The 17274-nt window shown below is 41.3% G+C and overlaps 1 protein-coding gene across 1 annotated transcript in view; it reads right to left on the reverse strand.

Moving 5' to 3' along the window:
* Window positions 1-3032: 3032 nt before the first annotated feature.
* Window positions 3033-17274, reverse strand: part of RPS6KC1 (ribosomal protein S6 kinase C1) — an 85602-nt gene continuing 71360 nt past the window's right edge. The window contains exons 14-16 of the mRNA XM_053974115.1: window positions 9538-9620; window positions 8728-8823; window positions 3033-5651 (exon numbers count right to left, since the gene is read on the reverse strand). Of these exons, the coding sequence (XP_053830090.1) occupies window positions 5541-5651; window positions 8728-8823; window positions 9538-9620 (290 nt within the window). The 3' untranslated portion in view covers window positions 3033-5540. The remainder of the gene's footprint in view (window positions 5652-8727; window positions 8824-9537; window positions 9621-17274) is intronic.

Here is a 17274-nt window from a genome sequence, read left to right on the forward strand (position 1 = left end):
CTCTAAATCATGGCACACCACCGATCTCTCTCATGGAGGCTCTTTCCTCGTTATCCCACCACCGCGCGAGGTGCCATAAAACTGTCGTTACTCACACACTGCTCTGGGGAAACCAATTTCCTAACGCTTTTACAATCCCTGTACTTTCATATTGTGGGAGTAATCCTCTCTCTTTGCTTCACCAATACATGGGGATAACAGCTGCATTTAATAATCTGCTCCTGTGTCCCAGCATTTTGGGGCAGCATTTCAGAATCAAGGGCACAGAAAGGGCAAGAAAATCTATGACGAAGGCTGGCTGAAGGACGTAACACAGGACACGGATGGAGAGAGATGAGCAAACCTAAAAAATACCCTGGAAATAAATGGCTCAAGCCATGGAAGGGGATGGGAGAAACTGGCACAAGTGAGGTTGCATCAATGCAAAACATCTCTTCTCCAAGGCAAAGCAAAACAAGGTTAGCAAGGCCTAAGGAAGGGCTAGCCCTAAGGAAGACTACTGACCCCAACAACTGCTCATTCCTTGTCTGGTCCATTTTTATCCAGCTCCACCACTTGGCAACAGCCTAGTCTAGCTTATTACCACCAAAAGACTTTTCTCAAACTTGTCACCCTTAGGATGTCAGCAGCAAAGCATCAAGGTGACCACCCACAGCCTACCCAAGACAACACCAATTCCCCACTGCCCAGAGCTGCACGTGTCCCCAGTCCTCCTGCGTATCACAGAGCCACTGCAGTCCTCTGGCAGCAGCACTAATCCCTCCTGATGGTCCCTGGGCCAAGAAGATGGAGACAGAGAGGCCTTTGGAGAAGGAGAGCCTCTGATCTGCCAAGAGACAGTAAGGTCCTGTTGGGGCAGCACATCAAGCTGTCACCCGCTGCCAGGAGTCTGGAGCATCCTCTCTGCTGTACCCTGATTAGCCTGCTCTGCCCCGCAGCAGGGGTGCAGGAGATTTCACTGCACAGCACCAGCAAACGGTGGGATCACTTCTACTGCTTTGCCACTCACAAGTTGGGATTTTCTTGAGGACAACACAACCTTTGGGCCAGGGCTGCCCAGCTCTGCTCATGCAGATGGCTCAGGCAGGAACCAGCCCTCCACTGTCCCTGCGGCGCAGCAGCCAGCCCTGTGCTGCCAGTCTCAACCCCTGCTGCCAGCAGCAGCTGCTCAGCACCTTTTAAGCAAGTCCCATTCCCCCTCTGGGAGTTGGCTCTGCCACCCCTTCCCAAATGGCAGCTGGAGCCACGTGAGGCACCCTGTCCTGGGGGCTGCCAGCATCCTTGCTGCTGGCAGGGATGCTGGTCCGATGCTGGCCCAGTCCCTCACTCCCCCCCCTCGCCCCCAGACTCATTCTCCGAAGCAGGAGCTACCCCCCAGCCTGGTGACCTTGCCACAGCCCTCGTCCCCATGCAGCGCCATGGTGTGACACCTGCAGGGGGCCCAGCCCTGGAGGCACAACCACATGGAAGGTCCTCAGGCATCGGGGTGGCCAAAGCCCCACATCTGGTCCTCACTACACCCCAACCACCTTTGTTGGTGGGCACATGCCAAACAACCACCATTAACATACGTGGTGCCATGAACCACTGCAGAGCAGAGCCTGTGGGAGGCTGCTGGGCAGGAGTGTGGCTGAGGGGAACAACAGGCCCTGGCCACACAAGGGGCCTCTCGAGCAGCATCTCCCATAGTCCCCTCAGGACACCATGCAGCAAGTGCAGCAGTCCTCAGGGAACAAGTCACCGAGGGGAGGGAATGGGCAACATTCAACAGGGCGCTGCTGCAGGCAAACAATCCTGCACACCAAACTTCTTGGGGCCTGCAAAAAGCCGTGGGGCTCTGATTTGAAAGCCACGGGTGTCTCAGCACTCACACAGAGCTGAGGGCTAGCTGCCAGAGGTGCTGCTGACTGGAGGAGGACGTTGGGTGCCCAGCCACAGGATGGCACGTGCCGGGGCCCAGGAAATGGCCCCTCACATGGAGCACAGGACCACGTAGTAGCCAGGAGCTACAGCACTCAGCTGACAGTACAGCCATCACAGAAAGCACAAACACAAAGAAACTAACAATTGTACTTTTTCATTTTATTGCTGAAATCCCTAGCATAAATCTCACCACAGAGGAAGTTTCTGTTTCTCCAGCTTCCTACTCAGCGTCCTTGAGAAAACAAATGATACCACACTCAAAAAAAAAAAAAAAAAAAAAAAAAAATCCCATAGTGGTTTACTTCACACTTCCCTGTACCTTGTTATGCTGAGTGCTTTATTTAGAGAGGGCTGACCTCCCCAGCCTTCTTCATCCCAGTGCCCTTCGCTGCGGGGACACACCAAGGAACAGGTTAGCACTGGAGAGAGGAGCCGGGTGGATGTTCCGGCGCAGGTAACCCTGCCAACTCAGCATCCCAAAGGTGCGCCCAGAGTCAGCGTGACAGTCACTGCTGTCTGCGAGGTGATTTTCACAGGAGACACAGGAGCTGTGCTACAAGAACAGAAACGGTGAATACAGCCATTCAAAGTTATGTCTCTTGTATTTCATGAGCTGCAGTTTCTCTTATAGGTCTGGGCAGGGGCCCAGCCTTACCTCATGGCAGTTCTACCCAGGGCAAGCTTGCAAACACTTTGTATCCCAGTTTTTCTTAGTAGGACACAAAGAATATTACAGGGTGGTTCCACGGGGTGCAAAGAATTAGCACTTTGAGATGCCCCAAGTGCGTAATCTGCTGTACCTGAGCATCCACAGGAGAATAGGAAAATCTATAGGTTTATTTTACCGTGTTTTACATAGACTGTAGGGGAATTCTTGTGGGGAAAAAAAAAGGCACTGGTATGTTTTGCTGTTAGCTATTAGGTTTAACAGGAGGAAGTGGGAATGAACAGTCATCCAAATGGAGATGTGCATCACAGGGCTTTGTAACAGGCACCAAAAAGAAGGTATCTAGAGCATTTCAACTCAATAAGCAAAGAACAAAAAGCATTGATCAGGTAAGGTCAGTCTTCAAGAACTAAATGTGAAGTTCAGAAAGCCAAGGTCTGAATTAGGTTTGAAAGGTTTTGTTTATTAAAGGAATACATGTAAACACCAATAAAACATAATACATGTTCAAGGAAAAAAAAATAAAAATAGAAGTAGGATTGGATTTGTGCAATTAACTCCAGACCGTGCTTCTCTTGACAAACAATTATCTGAGTCAGTGGTAATGTTACAAATCCTTGTAGCATCTCAAAAGCTCATTTCTGGCAAGTCCTATTGCCATTCCTTCTACTCTTCATGATTTAGATTTCCTCACTACTAACATACTTGACAAAAAAATATGTTGGTGTCATTAACTAAACCGAATGCTTTACAGTGAGAGTGACTGATCATCTGGTTTCTGCCAGAACAGGGTTCTCCTGCTGCTGCTCACTGAAACCAGCTTGTGCTCCCGTGCAATCTTATTCTGCCTTTGCTTACAGCCAGCACATGAGCACAACCTGAACAAAACAGCATTTCAAAGTAACATGGAAAATACTTTTTTGTACAGTTATCACCAGGCAAATGCAATGGGACAGATCAACACAGACAGTGGCATTATCTGGTGGCTGGGCTAGAGAGCCCCAGGGAGGGAGTCAGGTGGCCGAGGGGAGGGAGGCTTTCCTTGAGCAACGAGCCCTGTCCAAAGTCACAGCCAGGGCAGTGCTGGAAGGAAGCTCGGGATCAGCTTGGTCTCTGCATTAGAGATTTCCGACCCACTCGGCACAGGAAGTTGTTCCTGTGGCTCACCTGAGGGAGTTCCTGTTATGAAGCCAGAGGGTGGCGGGTTGAAACGCAGCTTCTGCGAGTGATGTAATCTTGGACGGCACTGGGTAGGCAGTGATACTAGTGACCGGTTACAGCCTGCAGTGTTGTGACAGCCCCTCTGCTGGCCTGGCGATCACAAGAAAGGGAAGAAAAAAAAAAAAGGAGGGGAGTGGAATAATTTTAAAAGGAAAAAAAAAGTTTCCAGATTTCCTTTGTTTAAGTGAAGCATTTTCCTTTTCCACTTTATTTGAATACATCAACCTGGTGTCTAACAGATGGAGACTGTACAGATGCACTTTTGGGAGTGCCCATAAAATACACTGCTAAAATACAAATGGAAGGATACCTTTTTTTTTTTTTCTGAGTTGTAAATTCAATAATTGTTGCTGTCACCTCACTTTCCCAAAGGAATTTGCCCTTTGTTCTCCGGATAAAGCTGGGCAGAAGAAGAAAAGAGGGGGGAAAAAAAGAGTGCAAGCAAAGGGAATATTTAGGAAAAAACCCATGGATACATACTCTGTACATTGCAGTGTACAGTGTTTGTACATCAGGAACCCATACAGGCATAGGTGCTTAGCAGCACTCAGCAAAATATTCTGCATGTCTTATATTCTTCTCCCATTCTCCAGACGTTTCTAGCAAACAAACAGGTCAGCTAATTGGCTCCTGCCCAAGTCTTACCCACTAGGGTTTGCTCAGAGATGTCACTTAGTCATTTGGCATGAGCAAATCCCAGGCTTCTTCCTGTTCAAGCAGCAGAGTGGGTGAAGGCTTTCTTTGATTTATTAGACTATTAACAAACAAACAAGGGAGTTCAGAAGCTTCCTCAAGCACAAGAACACGAGCAGAAAGGTTTTTTTCCTGAAGTAGCAGCTAAAAATAGGACACTTAGAGGAAGTAAAGTTCATTAAGTGATAAAGCAGTGGCTGCAGCGATGAAAGAAGAGTTTTTCCTTTTTTATCTATATATTTATTTAGTGTTATGTGTTCTTGCTCCTTATTAGAGTGCTAAAGCAGTGTTTATCCAGCTGAGGAAAAGAAGATTTCCCTTTCTGTAGTGACTTTAACATGTAGCTCATCAAATACAATAGTCAAGAGTTTTAAACAGACATTGCCAGCCAACAAAGTACAACATTTGACAGGATTATTTGCCTTTTATATGCTCTTTCTAGAATGGGAAATGATATGCTATTTTCAAGACACATTCCACAGTATTATGCAACAGCTTTCTTAATTTTTAACGGATATATTATTTTTAATGTGTCAACTTCTGCATAAAGCATTTTAGTATTTTATTTAGTATTTTCTTTAGCATATACCGTTAATAAATTATTTGCTTTTTCCTTCCCTACCCCCCCCAAGAGCTGCACTTAACATAGGGAAATGGTCTATTGACACAATAAAAAAATACTTTCAACTGGCACAGTCTATAGACACTTCCATCACCGGACAAGACACCAGGAGGACATTCCTGCCCTTGCTTATCTGGCAGTGCCAAACATGCTGCCCAGGAGTTGTCTCACAAACTTTCCTTTGATGAAAGGACTCACACACACGTAGCAACCAGCTGTCGTAGAAATAAGCCAGCAACCTGTACAACCAGTGATTCCTGTTAAAATGTGATTCCTGTTTGGCTCTGTTGCTTCACCATCCTTTGGCCATTACATCCAAGTGGTTGGAGACATCCAAAGGAAGCGAGTCAGGGTGCTCCTGTGCCAGAGAAACCCGTCCAGTTGACCTGAGTTTGTTCAGAGGGCACGTGCCTCTCATCTCTGCAGATCTGCCCATTCTATAAGGGCGAAAAATGGATGAGATTTGATGTCTTCAACACCAGCAACACCAGCACCAAGACGCTCCGCAGGATTAAACTGCAAAAGCTTGACATAAAAGAAAAAAACACATGATTCAGTGAGTAAGAACAAAAACAACTGCTTAAAAGTTCCAGAAAGGTCTAAGGTAAGGGACATCCTACTGTTTTCCTGCTCTATGAATTACTTTCAAGAGTGCAAAAGCATACTTGAAATTCCTAAAATCCAGTAAATGGAAGAAGACTCTCTTTTCCTTGAGTATCAGTCTTACAGTCTTCAGAGACTACTGATCACAGCATGCAATTCCCTGAAGCACTGCACACTGGGACTTCATTTTAAGTGTAACCTCATTTTAAAAGGAGACAGCAGCAGCCAGAGCCTGCATCAGTAGAACTCTGGACGCTGTACTTGCTTCATGTTAACCTTTGCTCACACCACTGTGTTATGGCTACATCAGGGATAGTGGTCTGTAACTTTCCGTTTCATAAATTTTGAGTCAGTCCTAAAATATCAGGATAACATAGCCAGCTCTCCATTTCCTAAAAAAAAAAAAAAAAAAGTTTTAAAGAGTCCTACAAATGGCCTAAAACTGAAAAGTCAAAACCTCAGTGAAAGAAACAAAACAGCCTAATGGCTTCATGGAAATTTCCTGAAATTCAGCACCTCGTTTGCTTTTTAGTTGTACATCACATGCTGAATTCATGTGAAAAGGAAATCACAATATTTACATCTGTTTAAAGATACCGATCCATATAAAAGGGAATGCAAAGATAAACTCCAAAGAGACTAATAAAGACACACAAACATATTTTGCAGTTTTCAAGAAGTGTTTATATGCTATTCAATTACAGCCAGTACAAAGGCATGATCTCTTGCTTGCTTTTTCTGCAACAGCTAATAGGATAACTTCTCCCAGTTGTCACTTGGAAAAATGTGTATTCATATCTCGATGCAGTTAACATCTAAGTGAGCCTACATCCATAAACATAGGAATGGCTCTGCTATTTGCAGTCATTGTCACACAGTAAAAGTACCTTGCTGACAGTGAATGGTGCTGCTCTGGTATCTCCCACAAGCCACAGATGCAGCCAGGGTGTATCTGCCTTCCCTGGAAATACAGGCAGCACCAGCACAGGGAAATCACACATGGTCACTTACTTTCTGAAGTTTGTCTTTCTAGAATAACTTTAATCTCGGAAAACAAATGTAAACTGAAACAGACACCTATTGAAAAGTCATATTGTATATTTTGTTGGTAGTAGAACTTGAAGGTTCCTGAAAACAAAAACCTGAGTGCAAAATACCTAACCAACATCAAAAAACAACTTTATCTTTCAGCAGAAATAAACAGATCTCTGTTTTTCAGATGCCGACTAAATGAAGATGATGTTCACAATGAAGTCACCTGGACTGGAAGCCACAGCAGGAGACAACGCCTGACACAATTTTCTGTATAGCTGAACACTGATCCCGGAGAGTTACTCTGTGATGTTTTGACCTGTTTACCCTCGGCAGTGGGGGGAAGGAAAGTCGCAATGACAAATTGCTATCCATGCCAAGAGAGCTCTCTTCCTTTTCCTGACAAGGCTTCCTCAACAATGAATGGCAGCTTCCTTGGATAGTCACACAACAAAAATGTGATTTACTGCTTCATATAGCCAAACCTCCACCAGATAAGTCACCACCCTACACTACACAGCTTGATCTAACAGGCACTAGGGAGACTGTTCTCTGAATAGACATGGCCTTGTAACACAGCTGTGAGTGGCAGAAATACATCTGCCACTTAAACCTACCAGTGGCAAAAGAGACATTCTATGGCAAATGTGAAAATAGGCAATACATTAGTCTACAGCAAAAAAACAATCCTGCACTGGCAGGGACACATGGACTGGATGACTTCATTTGTCTTCTAGTCTTAATGGGACGAATTCCCTTCATTAAAAGTGATTTTGCTTTCCTTCAGCTATTTGTCTCTTATAGCATCTGTGGATGAAGGTAAAAATTTGCTACCATCCAACTATATAAATGCAGATTATATAGAATGGGATTTTTCTTCAGTCATTTCCCTTTCTACCTTTGCCAGACATGTACTTTCACCTTCAGTGACTTCATGTCACTTAGTCAAAATAGGTGGCGTCCAAACATACAGTGCCATTTCCACTAATCATTTCACAGTAACAGCACAGAAATCAATCATCTGTCACTGGGCCTTCTCATTCACTGAGTTTTCAAAATCTGTTTCCTTTGTTTTCTTCACGAAATACTTTGTTCTCTCTGCTCTGTTTAAAACTGCATCTAAGTCATGCCACTATTTATGCACCCACTAGCATGATCCTCTTCAAAGCTGAACAGCATAATTCACATATATTGCTTCTTCTCAAGTGGAACAGATCAGATCTAGGCACCACTTCCACAGTTACGTCAAAATTAACTATCAGGAAGATTGCATTAACTGAATTTCAAGACCCTGTACTACATGTTCAGTTGTGACTACCTAAAGCTAAGAGTAAACTAAAACCATCAAACAGTACTATTCCCATTAATTTAAAAATGGTATATCAGGCTGGAAGCTTGTCTATATTTTACAATTTTGCCTTTTATCCAACCTACCCACTTATCTTCTGACTACAAAAGTCAATGTATTCACCATTTAAAATATTTTGCTTAAAAAATCACATCCAGAAGGTTTCCTGGAATAGAGCTACACACTTTCAACCACAGCGAGGTTGTAACTTCAAATCAGCGTGCTACAGGTTTCATAGCACTTTGAGCTATTTTGCCGAACTGGCATCAGCATTTTCACTTTAGTTCACGACAAATGTTTCCATGAACATTTAGGGCAGAATTCCTCAAATGTTCATGCATCACCAGCAGGTGTTTCCAAAGCATTTGCCAAACTTATTATTTGAAGAAATGGCAAAGCACTCCAGTTTTCTACAGACCCAGCTGGCAGCACAAGTCAAAGTTTGAAAATGCAACAAGACAACTGGGCAAAACTCATCAGGTGCTGACAAAAGGGCTATCCATGGTCCTAGCAGCAGCTTTCTGTTTTTACATTTACTTTACCAGAACAAGTTAGGTAAGTAAGTATTTGTCCCATCCACACATACACATAGAGAAAAAAAATCCTCCCCTCACCTACCTGCTGGATCAGTGATCTGGCCTCCTCTGATACATGGTCTGGTATATTCAAAGAAGTATGAGTGTTTATTCCTGATGGATGGCACTCAACCAGAGACTGGAGGAGAAAAGGAAGAAGGGAAAAAATAAAGCAGGAAGGCATGTTTATTAATTTCAAAATTGCAGTGTTGGATTATCTCCCACTATCCGTGCAAATTTAACACACAAAGCAAAAATTCAGTGCTTCCTAGTATGAAGTACTGGTTCTGGGAGGAATGGCTACAGGTGTTGATGAGCTCCCTGAGATAGAGCTTTAGAACATTTACATCTTAAGGCTTCTGTTTTATTGCTCACATTTGAAAAGGCTGGGAATTTGCTGGACTTTGCTTTCTTTGTGCAGAGCTGTCAACCAATCACCAGTTTGATTTGGTCGAGCATTCTTAGTCTCAAAATACTGAATTAATGTGTAACAGCAATATATGGCTTCTACACAGTTTCAGGAAATAATACTGGAAGTATTAGAGCAAAAGTTTTGTACATGTACAGATGGAACGTTAGAGAACTTGGATTTCACTGTAGCTAAGAGGGCAGCATAGTTTTGGTTTGTTTTTTTTTTAGTCCTTAGTTTGGTACAGCTCTATTAAGTTGTTCTGCTGAAGGCTGAACATGTTTTGTTTCTCTGGTCCCATGCAGACTAAGCAAATTGAGAGTGCTCAGGTTGGCAAAGCTCATCAGAGAAAGACAACCGAGGGAATTACACCTGGGCACACCACTGGTAAGAAACTACTGGCCAAGAAGTCACTTTTATTGAGTCACTTGCCCCCAGCCCTACCTTCCCAGTGAGGAGTTCAAAAAGAATGGCACCCAGGCTCCACCAGTCACAGGCTTCTGTCTCTTCTAGGATAGCACCAACCTCTAAACATGAGACATTTCAATTAATATTAAAAAGGTCACTTACACCTTCAAAATTAACATATATTTACAAGGTGACTGTTTAATGCTGACAGAACATATACTAAATACCACAGAGCTTTCATTATGCCTGCAATTTAGTTAGCCCTTTAGCCACCTACAGATTGCATTGTTCAAGCACAGCAACACCATACATTTCATGCATAATTTGTCTTTTCCATACATACACAGGCACTTCCGAGGCTTGTAGGCATTACAGTTATGATTTTTCTATTCTAGACAAAACTGAACAATGACAGACAGTAAAGCAAAGCATATTTAGAGAATTTACTGTGGCCAGAAGAGCTGGACAGATCAGTGGCCTAAAACATCCAGAAGAGCAGCACAAGGGAGGGAGCAGTAGTCTACTGCATGCCTTAGTTTTGCCTTTGAGGGTAGGATTTGTCTCAAGGCTAACCCACACCCTTTACTGGGATCCCCATGGAAGGCTTTTCACAATGGTCTCATAGAGAGATATCAAATCTGCTTCCCACAGCATAACCACAGCCAGTACTGTGTATCGCTACAGCCCAGCCCAAATTGTACATTGGTATGAAAAGTCGTTTCCCCTTGCATCCAACCCAACACTGCTATTGCTGCACAGGCACAAGGGACAGCAGGGAGGGGAGACAGGGGTGACAGTCCCTGGCCATACACACACACCTATTCAGTAGCATGATGTATGCAGAAAACTTGGCCTTCACTGACTCAGGCTTTAAACTACAAAAATTATTGAATACAAACATACCGCGCTGTCTGCTCTAAAACAGGCAAAAAATCAGATTGCAATGAAGATGAAATCTTCATTTTGACTGTCAAAAAATTGCAGAAGCTGCACTAAAATAGCTTTGGTGGCAAAAGCCACACCAGCTCCCCAGCAGAGGACAACAATTAGCATACAGTCACATAGCTGTTGCTGTGAAGAGCAGTATAGCATGGGCAGAAAAATCCTGCTCATCATTTTATGGAGCTTAGCATGAGCATGGCCAAGGAGAGCTCCAGATGAGTCCCAGCCCAGGGTCAGGGAGAGGGAGGCATCACCTCAGAGCTCCCCAGAGGCAAGGAACCACAGCCACGCTGAGCTCAGGGATGTGCAGCTGCCACACAAGCTGGAAGAGGCTCAGCACCTCACAGAACTAAGCTCAGGCTGCTGTTGCAAGAACAACAAGGAAGGATGGCTCATACTTTGTTTCTTGAGGTAGCACATCCCTCACACTGAAAAGCTGGCTACGTTTAACAGCCTTGGAATGACTGATACATTACTATAAGGGTGCCACACATCGGAATTTATTCCACTCCTTACAGATTAATGCTCCTATCAGCACCAAGAAACTTTTACAAAGATGCAACAGCAACCACATGAGGAACTGTATCAGGATAGTTACATTAATTTTTAAAATGTTATAAGATGCCATGCAAGCACCCAGATGAAGCTGAAATTACTGTAAATTGAGAGAATTTGGTAAAAACCAAAATGTGTTCTTGCAATTAATTTTAAAGTCCTTCAGAAAGGCAGAGCTTCTAAGTAGCAATCCTTTAAAAAAAGAAAAAAAAAACAAAAAAAAAAAAAAAAACAAAAAAAAAAAAAACCAAAAACAAAGTTGGGCCTTTCCACACAAACCAGCTGGTGAAAGGTTTTCACAGCATTTTTCACTGAAACCCACTAAATGGAAATGCCTTTTCAGTTCAAAGGAGCTTTCTTCCCAATAAGTGAAGATTTTTATTTCTAAATTAAATTACACACTTATTACAGAATAAGGACAGCAAAGCCAAGAATTAATAAGATTGACTACTACATTCTCAGTTCCATTAACTATCCCATATTGACACACCTTAAATTTTAGAATAATGCCACAGAAGGAAATAACCCATTTTTCCCAAAGGTCTTCAGTGGGAATGGGCCTTATGAGTTACAGCCCAACTGAAAAAAAAATAAATTACCTAAATGTGAAAGAAATACCTCATTCAGAGCACAGGGAAAGGAAATGCTACAAAAAAAAAATTACTCAGTTTTGCTTTATGTTGGCAATCAGAGATGCTGATCCAATTCCCTATAGAACCAAAGTTACACTGCCTTCTTTCACAGAACTGTTCAATACAGGAAGCAACACTGATGAAGAAAATCAACATATATAGAATAAGAGTCAAAAAGTAAACCAGAGTCCACTTCCTCAAAATCCAAGTTCATCTTTTCAACTGGAAGAACACTTTCAATATATGCCAAAACAAATGTCACTGCAGTTCTCTGACAAGAGCAGCACGGAACTGTTCCATCCACTTTTGGCCATGACCAAAATGATACAAGTGGAATAAATTAAGAACAGGCAAGTAACACAGATTTCTCCCAGGGCTGAAGGACTCTGCCTGTGTTCTCATGCACAAGCAGAAGCTGCATAACAAGTCATCTGAACCAACACAGAACACAAAATGGAAAACTCAGCTGAGGGCAACACCTGAGTCCCCTTCTTTAAAAAAAACTAAATTTTAGCTCAACTTTTTTCCTATTATGCAATGTCTGCCTTCCAGCTGCTTTCCCTAGGTTCCAAAGTTTCCTTATTTCAGGTTAAAATAAATGTTTTCTGAAAAAAAAAGAAAATTTAAAAATCACTGTGTACACTACAAATAAACATGTTGTTTATATTTCCTTCCTTCGAACAGGTTTCATGACTTCTGATGAAATACTGATCATAATAAGGCCAGGATACCACATCAATATTACTGCATTTTATCTTGACTAAACATCATGGGAAAATTTAGAAACTGTAGATTATGAAGTGCTTTTGAGGGACACAGAGTAGCTGGCTAATGTAATATACCACACAGGGCATATGCTTTTTTTAAAGCTTCTATACTGCAATAAATCTGAACTACAATATCTGCCTTCACTAAGAAAACATTTTCATCTCAATCCATCAGCAAAGTAATTTAGACAATAAATGGTAGTGACACATAAGCTTAAGTGAATAACATGGGGATATTTGTGCCAAACCTTTCCTCCATGAACCTTGAAATGAAGGACCTTACCCGGATTTGTACAAAAATAAACATGTGTACACATATGCACGGTGTTGGGGCTTCTAGGACTGGCAGAACAGCATTTGCAGAAAAACTCATTCCTATCATCCTCAGATAGAAAATCAGAGAAATAATGAAGTAGGGTGAAAAAAAGTCAATAGCTCTTCCAACTTTACTGCAATTTCATTAAAGAGAGAGCTTTCCTCTTTCTCCCTTCCCAAAGCATGGCCATGACATCCAGCACCACGAAGCACAAGTCAACAGCAATGCTAAATTCCTGCACAAAGCAATTCCAACAGCAGCCACTGGGATAACTGTGAAGGGAAGGAGATTTGTAAAATGCTATCAGGTTTAGACAGAGACAGATGGTGCAGGTAAACAGCTTCACTACCCTGCACTGTCCTCCTTCCAGAGCAGCTGGTCTCAACTGAAAGGCCATTTCTTTATGGTTTCCATACTTATCTCAATATTTGCATTATACACAGCAATGCCTTACTTCCTGATAAGAGACATAGCTGACAACATTCTGTATTTTAAACAGAAGTGCCAGTTCCAAAGAAAAAGCAGAACTTCCCCTCTCCTGAACACATATTCTCAATAAAGCTATCAATGGCAAACCAAAGCTTATTTTCTCACTCTTTACACAGCAACTTGAAATATATACTGTATATATACCCTTCTTGCTGAAGGATTTCAAAGGCTTTTAACTACCACACCTGCCACATTTTTTTCCAAACACAGTTCCCTCCAGGGCTGACAATAATGCCTCATGATCAGCACATGCAAACAGTAGTTAAGATGGAAGAAGCCAGGCTTGCAGGAGGCCTTAGACATTCATTGTGCAACTCAGGCCAGATGGCTCGTGAATCACCAAGAACAAAAACTTAATCAAAAATTTGGTAGGACAAACAGTAATATAAAAAAAAATGCATCTCCAGTCAGCTCACAGGAAAACTGGTTCTAGGTGGATGCAGCGCATCCCCAGACACCTAGGAGTAGGGAAAGGCTTTTCCCTTACCCCACATTGCAAGCAGAAACAGCACATTCTCAAGTACCATTTCTGCACTGATAAGAAAATAAGGACACCCATGTGAACTACCATCAGGTGTCTGAAACTGTCCATGAGGAATTGGACTTGTTCGATATCCTGAAAAGAAATACAATGTTTTCCCCTTCTGTGGCCATTAAAATAAGCATTGCATGAAAAACCATTAGAGACTCTGGAAATTCTATTTACCTTACACTCACTTAATTTTAAAAGATTACTGTTTTATCATATTTTGATATCTATATATGTAAAGAAACGTTTGCAGAGAATCAACTAAAATAATTTCAACCTAATTCACTCTCATCAGACTCAAGTCAGCCAAGATACCGTAAGATACAGTCACTAAATAAAACATTCCACAAGCAATCTGGCCATAATGCTTTGCCTAAAATGCTTCAGCAATTTATAAAGCACAGTATTGAACCATCTATATTTAACTATAAGAACTTTATCATGGTCTTTAAACAATAAAGTAGTGAGGCAAGTCCAATGAACATTTGCTAAGATCAAATGGAGTATGAAAATAGGAGGTTTCATTTAAAAGTTATTAAAAAACATATGAGCATCTGTGTTCCTCTCTGAAAAAAAAAAATAAAAAAAGAAGAAGAAAAAACTAATAGGATAGTGTTTGTTCTTTCTTTCTTTAAGTAGCCCAAGATGGAATCAAAACTTCCTCTAAAATAATCATGTGATGAAAGAGAAAAAGTTTTATTACTGTTCTGTTATCAAAACAAAGCAAACACTAATTAACCTCTGTTTATTTTCACAAGGCATCTTGTATGCTATCTTCAAGGTTTAGTCGCATCTGTAATATTAATACTACTAAAAAAAAATAGACATAAATAAACACAGGTAAAGTACAGTTTCTTCTGGAGTTAACAACTGGCTTTTATGACAGCCAGACTGAAACATCAGATTTTTAAAAATAAACAGCTTGGCTACATCTTACTGCTAATTATAGTTACAGAGTCTAAGAAAAACCACAAGATCTTGTACTTCACCTGAAACACGTTGTGTACTTACAAGCCTGAGATCCGATTTTTTTCAGAAAGTACCTGATACGCTCTCAAAACCTATGCTTTCAATTACCAACTCCAAGTTCATGACATTTTGCTGTTCTGGGAGCAGTCAGTTGTCACTGTTTTCTGTGGGACACTCTGGGGTCTTTAGAGAGCTGTCCCACTCCAAATGGTTGCTGTAAAACTGCTACCCCAAGCCTCACAGGAACTTTTTCTGCACATCCAGACCTCATTGACACCAGCCATGTATTTTTCATGTTTGTGTTTGATCCTGTTTCCTATTACCAGGGCTTTTCAAATCAAGCTAGCCCATCCTTCTGATTTTGAGGCCCAAAGCTCCTTCACCTACCCAGATTTTTTCTTTTATTTTTAGGATAACCCTGAGACATTAATGTCACACAAAAATCTAGGACAGAGTCAGAGATAAAAAGCAGGAAGTCCAGTCTTACACTATAACCAAGAGAGCAGCCCACCCCTCAACACCTCTCAGGGTCAATGGCACTTTAATCTACCACAGTTATTTTGTTTCTTAAACAATCTACTCAAATTAAATTACTACAATACAGAATAGCAGATTTAATGAGTGCCTGCAAACTCCTACTGAAAAACACATACACAAATAACATGCAGGTTTTTCTGCATCAAATGTGTATTTGGTAAACAGAGGCAAATAATCTTTTTCCTTATTCAGTAAATAAAAATTATAGCATGCAGGCTAATAATATCAACCAGCAATTTTTATTTTCATGCCATCTATTTTAGGTGACCAGCTGCACTTTGCATCTGTATTTTAAATTGTTTAAGAGCAAAAGTGACATCTTTATTTGGGAGTACAAAAATCAGGTTGCACATTGAAACATTTTTGTCTTTTTTTTTGGAACAAAATCCTTTACACACAATGCCTTCTTTTTGCTTGGGTTTTGCACTGTGCACAAGTAACAGCAGGTTACATAAAACCAAATTTACCATATATTTATGTGTAGGCTTCTGTGAATGCTAGTTTGTGTAAATAAGACTTGATTATAGCACACAGCTTATGAAAGCATCAGAATAATACGATGCATTACTGATGGCCAGTTTCCTACTTACATTTTCTAGGAAGCTAAGCTCCCCTTGGCTTTAGGATCTCAAGCAGCAAATCTCCAGTTTTTAGTAAACACAGTCTGGTGAAAACTTGTTTAAACAAAAAAGAAAAAAGACTCTAAAGGCAGCCCAGTTCTGAAACCTCATCCTCCAAAAACACTACAGGGATGCAACAGAAATCATCCCCGCTGCTGGAACAAGAACTCGGGGAGTGTAAATAAAACATCTCATTCACACATCATATTTACACAAGATGTCAGACCAGCAAGCCGCTTCTACAACATGACACTTCACAGGTTAGACTGAAAAAGTACCTTAAAGATTTCTCTTCATGAGAAAATCCTCAACTTAAATCTGCTTTAACCGAAGACAGCCTTGACTAGGCAACAGCTGTAGACAATTCTGTCTTTCTCACAGGTATTAACCATACTGAAAATGGCTTTTTATAAAAAAAAGTTACCAATTGTATTTTTAAAATTGTGACTGTCAAGAATGGAATACAATTATTACTGTATTTAAAAGTTAACAACTCTTTATATTTAAGATCACAATGTTGGCAAAACCAATACTTAAAATAACAGAAGGTGATAATTTGCATTTCAAAATTCATCTATCTTGCTTTTCTCTCAATTAGACCAAAACATGTTGATTCACAGGTTTGTGTGTGTGTGTGTGTTTCTTTTTTAAACTTATTTATAGAGCAGAATAATGGCCCCCCTGCTAGGCTGGCATTTGCTCAAGTTTCTGTCCATGTAAATTGAATCTGTTACTGGAATTTTCCCCCCTTCAGAATACCAAGGCACATTAACCAAGAGATAAAGAGATACATTGCTGATACAATCAGCCACCAGGCAGGTGGATAAAGCAAGGGATTTTTTGTTCGTTTTCGTGGGGATTTTTTGGACAAATATGTGATAAGAGTTCTCAGGGGGCATGGAGAGCAAAGGGCTGTTTAAACAGAAGTGAATCATTCTCATCTGATCTGCTAATAACTTTGTATTCAGACATCAGCTGCTCAGCACACTTTTAAATGTTCAGAAAACAAAATTACTATAAAGAGGAGGAAAGTTAAAGGAAACAAAACACATAAACCTCACTATAGTCACTTTAGCCATATTAACACAGCAGAAATTCTCAGTTACAAGTGCTTAATTTCTTATTTAAAAGCAAATAGGTCATTCTCAGCCAAACCCCCACAGTTTACTTGAAGTGGTGTTGAGTTTATATGTCTGATTTATAATCCTATGCTGCCCTTGTGAATTAGAGAAACAACATTTGACTTATCATAGGTGAACAGCAAAGATGTAGTTTGGGCATTAATCGAAGTATAGCACAGAAACTACTTTTAAGCATCTGCAGACACCTTTGTCGGTGCCAGAGTTGGTTCAGGAACTTTTGGGTTTGTTTTTTTTTAATTGAGCAGAACTGTACAGCAGTAAAGAGTTACCCAGCC

The sequence above is a fragment of the Vidua macroura genome, chromosome 3, assembly GCF_024509145.1.
Source record: "Vidua macroura isolate BioBank_ID:100142 chromosome 3, ASM2450914v1, whole genome shotgun sequence".
NCBI classification, from domain to species: domain Eukaryota; kingdom Metazoa; phylum Chordata; class Aves; order Passeriformes; family Viduidae; genus Vidua; species Vidua macroura.